The sequence below is a fragment of the Montipora foliosa genome, chromosome 6 (assembly GCF_036669935.1).
Source record: "Montipora foliosa isolate CH-2021 chromosome 6, ASM3666993v2, whole genome shotgun sequence".
Classification (NCBI taxonomy): Eukaryota; Metazoa; Cnidaria; class Anthozoa; order Scleractinia; family Acroporidae; genus Montipora; species Montipora foliosa.
Window position 1 is genome coordinate 63,628,705 of NC_090874.1, and position 7,500 is coordinate 63,636,204.

General features: G+C 38.9%; 2 protein-coding genes and 1 long non-coding RNA gene across 3 annotated transcripts in view; 1 reads left to right on the forward strand and 2 right to left on the reverse strand.

The window, feature by feature from the left end:
- Window positions 1-6,290, reverse strand: part of LOC138008108 (R-spondin-2-like) — a 7,284-nt gene extending 994 nt beyond the window's left edge. The window contains exons 1-4 of the mRNA XM_068855315.1: window positions 6,133-6,290; window positions 4,559-4,666; window positions 1,476-1,712; window positions 1-556 (exon numbers count right to left, since the gene is read on the reverse strand). The exon at window positions 1-556 is cut by the window's left edge and continues 994 nt beyond it. Coding sequence (XP_068711416.1) covers window positions 498-556; window positions 1,476-1,712; window positions 4,559-4,666; window positions 6,133-6,232 — 504 coding nt within the window. The 5' untranslated portion in view covers window positions 6,233-6,290 and the 3' untranslated portion in view covers window positions 1-497. The remainder of the gene's footprint in view (window positions 557-1,475; window positions 1,713-4,558; window positions 4,667-6,132) is intronic.
- The window catches only part of LOC138008121 (inactive tyrosine-protein kinase PEAK1-like), a 301,176-nt gene that overhangs the window by 26,958 nt on the left and 266,718 nt on the right, over window positions 1-7,500 (reverse strand). The window lies entirely within an intron of this gene.
- Window positions 7,155-7,500, forward strand: part of LOC138008109 (uncharacterized) — a 7,337-nt gene continuing 6,991 nt past the window's right edge. Inside the window, exon 1 of the long non-coding RNA XR_011124166.1 lies at window positions 7,155-7,500. This exon is cut by the window's right edge and continues 502 nt beyond it. This is a non-coding gene — a long non-coding RNA (uncharacterized lncRNA).

Genomic DNA, 7,500 nt, shown 5'->3' on the forward strand with positions numbered 1-7,500 from the left:
AATTTTCCAAAAGAGGCTGCTGAAAGTTGTCCCAAACTTCCAAAGTCCAAAAGATTTCAAAATACTCTGGGAGGTAGACGAGTAGGCTCGATTTCCGCCGCTCCCTCGTGTCCGGTCTACGAGGCGCGCGGCCTCGTTTCCCGAACAGCGGCTGGAAATCGAGCCTAGTGGACGAGTTAAGTTCTCCCGTAAGGAACGGGGTCAGTAGTGTTTGCTTTCAAACTCCGGCCCTCTTCTTTCCTAACTTTTCCCCTCCCCACTCCCCTCGATTGAAAACACTGAGTCATCCCACGTTCATTTCGGCGGTAATTCCGAGTTCCGTGTCAACTACGATAAACCGAAATGTCAACTACTTTTCTTGCTCCAAGTTAGCTGCATTGGCAGTAGTTTAAATTATTTACAAAAAATAAGCTGATAAAGTTCAATTACATTAATCCCTGATCGATCTAAATGGCGAGGACTGACGCTTGAAAACGAAACCTCTTGGAATGAAGGTCCTAAGGCTGAACTGATGGAGAAGAAGTGGGCCTTGATTTTCTCTTCCCTTCTTTTCGGTCTGCAAATTTAAAAGAAAAATATTCACTCTTCTAATTTTTCGCCGACATTATAAGATTGTGGTATTATTTCCTTGTGGCCAAATTAACCCGAAAAGCTTGATATTACAACTAATAATAACCATCATCAAACAGCGGTTACAAACATTTTCATTTTATACTTGACGTTTCGTATGTTGCAGCATACGTCAAGTATAAAATGAAAATGTTTGTAACCGCTGTTTGTTTTCTTTTCCTATTGAAATTGAAATGGCCAAAGGACAAAAGTATTTATGATGTAATCATCATCAAGCTTGTACGTGCTCTATCAATTAGGTTAACCATAAACCTAATTTAAAGAAGTATGAAAATAAACGGAAAAGTTCCACTCCGAATTTACCTACATCTTACAAAAATTTGGGAAAAACCGTCTACATCGTTCCGTCGTCTCAACAATAACAACAACAACCTCTTTATTTGCACTTTTTTCGTCTTATTTACGACAAATTTTTATTTTACTTAGTCTTAAGAAGAAGTCCAAGCTGCCTGGAATGACCATGAGGGCCAGTGGAGCCTAGCAGCCAATGGAAGCTCAAATAAAACAGACATATAGGTTGCGGTTACTCTTCCGAGTAATGGAGTGCTCGGTCGAAAGGCTGGGAGAACTTAATTCTTCAGTCAATTCCAGCCTTCGACCAAGTCCGCAATTACTAGGGAGGGAGGTGGGAAGGTTTGCAGTTTGATCACAGGCTTCGGGTTGGCAAGATGGCACAAACTCACACATACACATGATCTGTAAAGAGAAAATTTTGATTTTGAAGTTTGCCAATTGACTTCTCCTGTTTCAAGATTGGAAGTGAACGTCTCGTGTGTGAAAAAATATACAGTGGGTGGCCATTTAAAGTCAGCAAATCAAAAATTAAAAAAAAAAACACTCTTTACCTTTTTTATTTGTTTTTCTCTTGCCTCCTTTTTTGACCTTCCTCCTTTTACACTGTGATTTGTCAGCGCCGCGAAATTTGCTGGCTTTTTTAGCAACCGTTTTGCACGGAATGCATGGGCCACGCCTTCGTTTAGTTGAAACCAGCAAAGCAAAGCCTCTCATGCATCTGGTGCATGTTCCATCATCACTGCAAGCGACACATTTTTTCGTTTTTGGCGGGCACGTTGAAATGGCATCTAAACATAAATGGTTTGATACTTAGTACTGGAAAGGAATTTCAAGTGCATATGTAGCCAAACAGGTTTTTTATTTTAATTTCTACATACAGGTTAGCCATCCTTTGTTATTTTTTAAATATTACACAGTCATTGGTCCTAGCGTACCAATCCCATAGAAGCACAGGAAGCCCACACAATGTGTGTGTGTGTGTGTGTGTGTAACCGATTGTTATTTTATAGTAAATGTTGACGGATAGCGGTTCTAAATTGTCATCCAACCATTTGGCCAGAGAGAAATTGTACGTGCCAGTGACGGAAAGAATAGGTCTCATGCTTAACGTCGGTTTGTGACTTTTAGGGAAGCCATATAAATGCGCCAATCTAGAACCTTTAGGACAAAGTGTATCAACAAGTTTTAGGTAGAATCCTCTTTACCGCCTGAACTCCTTTTCTTTTTGAAGCAGCGGATGATAGTACTTCAGCGGTCTATGACGAGCTTTCGGGGATTGACAGCTAACTTTGGCAAACTTATTTGTGTCGGTTATTGAAGCTTGCCCTTCTATTATTAGGAACAGTAAACGACGAACTCAAAATCCTTCAAAATCGCTCAAAAAACCGCTTTTGAGGCAAAAGGACGACTATATACCACAGGTAAGGTAATTCAACGTTTACTTACCATTGATTGATATACATACTTAGCGATATATCGTTATAGGTGAAGCAAACGGTAAATCCAGTACATTTACCATAAAATAATAGTCGGTTACACACACACATTGTGTGGGCCACCTGTTACATAAGTTGACAAATTGCTTGGGGGGTCAAAGCTTTGTGCTAACGTCATCAGAGGCAAAGATTGAATTTCTCAACAATCCAAGATTTGGAAGTTACTATTAATTTAATTCCGGACCATTACTCTCTAACCGCTTTCAGACTTCTTCACTCTCGCTTTTCAGGATACCGTGAACAATACTTTCTTCGAGGAAACTCTCTGATACCTGCGTGACGTCACATCCCAGCTTTTAACCAGTCTTCTCTTCTGCCCCAGGCACCCATTCAACTATGAGGGGCGTGCTTCGTGTGATATTTTGGTATAAAATTATGATAGGTTGCCAAAAAAATGGTTCATAGTTTCCTCCTTTTTTGAAGAAACAAAACCTAGGAAAATCCTACAGGATGCACAGCCCCTTTAATGCTCTTAAGTGCATCTAATCCCTAAATGACATTAATTTTTGCGTCGTCCAGAGATTTTCATTGAAGAAAAACCAATGATTTCTGTGACGTTTTGAAATCATCTAGAGATTCGTTCAAGTTTATGCAAAGGGAAATATGGGATGACGTCAAATGTAGAAAGATTTCCGGGTCTCAATTTCTTCTCTGACTAAGGTGAAGCTGTTACAAAGCCAACCCTCGCCTGGCCCTGCAATTCCAATCGGAAGAGCAACGGTGATATGCCGTTGTGATTCGTCCCTAGAACGTAGGTTTCATAAGTTCGCGTTGGCCCATATCCATGATGGCAAAGGTCCGTTTCAAACGAACTTTACATGTGCCAAATCTAAGGCAAATGAGCGAAAACAATAGATTTTTCTCATTTGCATTAGATTTGGCACGTGTAAAGTTCGACGTTTCAAACGGGCCTTTGTAATTGTTTTCAACACACCTTACACTTTTTTTTGGTTAAACTGATCAGAAAACATGAAAGTAAAGTTTCCGTTGTGTTAAGTGAACATACACTTGTCTCATGCTCACTGCATGATCGTTTCCTTATTCGTACGTGTTCCAATATATATTTGGCGACATTCGATGCCTTTTAAAAAATCGCAGGAAATCCGGCGAAGTTTCAACGTAATCAAAACTTCTTTTCAACGACAAACATATTTCTATAGGCTAGGTGCACATTTCACATTACAGAGATATCTGGATGGTATTCAAGAGATTTTCATAGAATAGACCTTTTCGGCTTGTACACTTTGTTTTCCCAATACAGATCATGTGATAATACTCAGGAGGCTTGGTCCTTTGTTTTGTTCATTAAAACGAGTGCATGCAGGCATATTCATGCTTGCATGCCCTCATTTTAATGAACAAAACAAAAGACCAAACCTCCTGAGTATTATCACATGATCTGTATTGGGAAAACAAAATGTACAAGCCGAAAAGGTCTATTGAACCCAGATGCTACGAATAAAAAAAAAAATCCTTACCTATAGCTGTCTTACTGGTTGTCGAAACAAAAACTTCTTAGTCCAGTAGTTGCTACATTTTATCAACAGACGAAATGTTTGTAAAATGAATCTTTCCAATTCGGTGGTGTGGATGGGGTAACCACTAGCTCAAAATCGACCAGAATTTACGTTTTGTCGGAGACAAGTATTTTTCAACTGATGGCTGAGAATTAAATCCGCACAGGATATAGAGATGACGAGAGTTATATATGAAAGCCAGATAGGAGCGAATCAAATGAAGAGGCTTTCCCGCTTCGTTACTGCTAAAGTAACGAAATGATAACTCTAAGTTGATTCTCTCTGTAGTACAAATATCTGGCTTTCATTTATTAATTCTCGTCATATTATTATTTTTTATTATTATTATTATTATTATTATTATTATTATTATTATTATTATTATACCCTCTGCCCAAAAAAGGAAGACGATATCCCGGAGATTTCCATTGCTTCTGTCAATGTACTCCTCTAGGAAACATGACTTTGTCACGCATTTTTGTTCCTTATTCCTCCGATGCCGGACTTACCCAGTATACAAGAGGTTCGAGACTTGATCCGCCTAAGAAACGATGACAGCTCTTTACTCTCGGCACTCGTATTATGTTTTTGCAGAGAAGAAAATGTAAACTTTTGTCTTACCTTTCTTTTCGCATCGTTTCGTTTCTTGATTCAGATTAAACGTTTTTTTACATTTGATGCAGGCAGTCTCATTCGAGCAGTTAAGACAGCCTTTTAAGCATAATCGTCCTAAAATAAACAAAATTCTTTGGTCAATTATTTGATCGCTCATTAAAGGGTCTTTTCAGGAGATCTTTTAGAATTCCACTTGGTGCTGGCAGGCAAAGCAAGCGCAGAGAGATTAGCCAGATCAGCTCTAACAGACTTAAACCCAAGGAGCCCCAAACATATTCACCAAGCACGTACGCTTCAATTGACAGTGAAAAAGCTTCTGGGATCACTATTCATGGACAATAGTTGAATTTCTACGGCTTCTAGACAATTAATAATGGGGATTCAAAGGAATTTGCTGATGATCCCAGGAAACATGTAATATTCATTGCTGAGTGTGTTTGATTTGCAGCCGGAAATCGTTGAGTGTTGATAAAAGAGCTCATCAATGCTCATCGTATGGGAGATCCAGTTTCGGGGAAAATATTTTCAGTGAATATTAAGGATCTAGTTACAACGAGAAATTCAGAATTTTAAAAGCTATCCAAACGCAAAAGGAAATAACATAAGATTCGGAGCCATTTGAGGAAAGAAAGAAATTATGTTAATTAATTGTTAGGAATTAATTTTTTGCCGGTGTTGTTCAAGCAATCAACGCCCTCTTACCTTTGTCTACCCGGCGAACTTCAACTATCCCAAATGGTGAAAGACACAAGATCACTAAACTTTGAGCGTTGACTATGTAGGGGTTTAAACATTGTAATTTTTACGGCTCGATATTCCTTCTTCAAACCCTCAACTATCCTTAACTAGCGTCATCACTTTTTGGTCCTAAATGGTTAACAAAAAAAATAGCATGCACAACAGTACGTCAAAGCAAAGAAAAACAGCCCCCAGGAAATTATTATTTCGAGCATTCATATGACTAACAGATGACATATTAGTATGGGTCGGTTCTTATTATCTACTTTTAATACATGCCGGTTTTCATAAATTTATTTTTTCGAAATCATTTGGAGATGTTGATCAAGTCAACATAGCGGAATCGAGAAGCATTTCCTTTTGCTAAGCGAAAGCTAAACCCGCCGACAAGTTTAAAACCAGTTGCCTTGAAAATACCTCCGCGTCTCTGAAAACCTCGTCATTTCCGTTGTCTTTGAAAGTTGTGCTAAGATGATGCTAGAAATGAAGGCTGAAGTTACAGATCTCACCATGCAATGACATTGCAATTGCACCCGGCCAGAGCAATGGTTGTGTCTTTGTATCCCCCAGGTAAAAAAAAAAAACCTTTTCACTCGTGTGTAACGAAGTATTTGAGAAAACCCGCATTCTAGTACGATATTAGGCCTTATGGTTTCGCGAGGTGAATTTCGCGCCAAAATGTTTCCACAGACGATCGAGAGAAAGCGGCTATTTTTTCCTTGCGTTGTTTTTCTTAGCTCTATTTTCACATGTGATTGGTAGATTGGTTTCCTCAACTCGCTTTTCGGGTTGAAGACTATTTTACTTTTAACCGTAGGTGATCTAATGCGAGTCAGCTTTACCTTTTCCAAGTTTACTTTTCCCAAACTTTCGTCTACCGCTCTCAACAGTAGCAACAAAGACGGCAGCAATGATTAACAGAGCCAATAAGGTTCCCTTCATTGTGTTTTTCGGCAAAGATGTAGCGGTGAGGCTTGACTGACAAAGGAGGGATTGCCCGCAAATTTATACTGTGTCATAAGCCAAACCGGTTTTTTATTGTTCCGGAGTCTGTTTTTTGTCAAATGACAATTTTTTTAATGATTGAAGCAGTCTTCATTTACCCTGAGCGGCGGTAAAACTGCTGTCAATATATAGACAGAAACACGACAGGGGATTCGTAGCCGAAGATATATCAATCAGTTTGTTTACTCAGCTGAAAGAAGTTGATAAATGACGTGAATTTAAAAACTCTAATTGCCCATGCTGAGTCTCACGGCTTTTACCTAAATATTATCATTGTTTCATGCCCCGCCTAATTGCAAACATCCTCCTTCTCCAATGCCTGATCATCCTTCAAACTGGTGTTAATTTGATAAGGTCGTTAATAGGTGGTTGTCCGCGATGCGGCATTGAAAACAAAGGAAGATACCTCCATACTTGACCTTTGAAGATAATATGTTTCTTCCCACATGCATATTTATTTACTTTGCTTTAAAAGGATGATGTTCAGAGGTAGATTTCGACTCCACTTCTAATGCTTAAATTACAACTTACGATAATGTCTCTGCAAGAGGCTTTAAAAATAGTGGCAAGTTGAGTTCTAAATGTGTTGAACACAAATGTTTTTAGATCGAGCATTGGACCGCAGTAATATAAAAGATGACATTTAAAAAGACAACTGAAACATTTTGTAAATGCAAATTGGTTTTACAATTATAAAAACGTTGTGGTTACATTCTTTCTTGTATGAACGAGAGCATTTCGATAAATATGTGTAATTTGTACCCCCGAGAGATACAACAAGCACCCCGTCATTTTGCGTGGGACACATCGAGCAAAGCCGAGCATCCGTGAATGATGGTAATAGTGTTGTATTTATGTACCGGACATATCGCATTAGTAATAGTGGTTTACAATTTTCCGAGAGATTGGCCACCAACACGCGAGTCTCTCCTCCACCCGCTTGTCTTCATGAACAGTGTGTATGATCAGGAATTCTCGGATGGACGTCTCCTAACGGTGTAGATATCCGTCAACAAAGGCTAAAAACATAACACAAAAGGTGTTTCGTATTCAGAAAAATGTTCGATCAGATTGTACTGTGAACTTACGTTCCACGGTTAAGCAGAAAAAAGTAGTTAATTTTTTATTGAATGACCATATTTAGGGGAGAGATGAAATTTGTGGGGAACACAAATCTATTTCAGTTCGTTTGCGCGCATCGACAG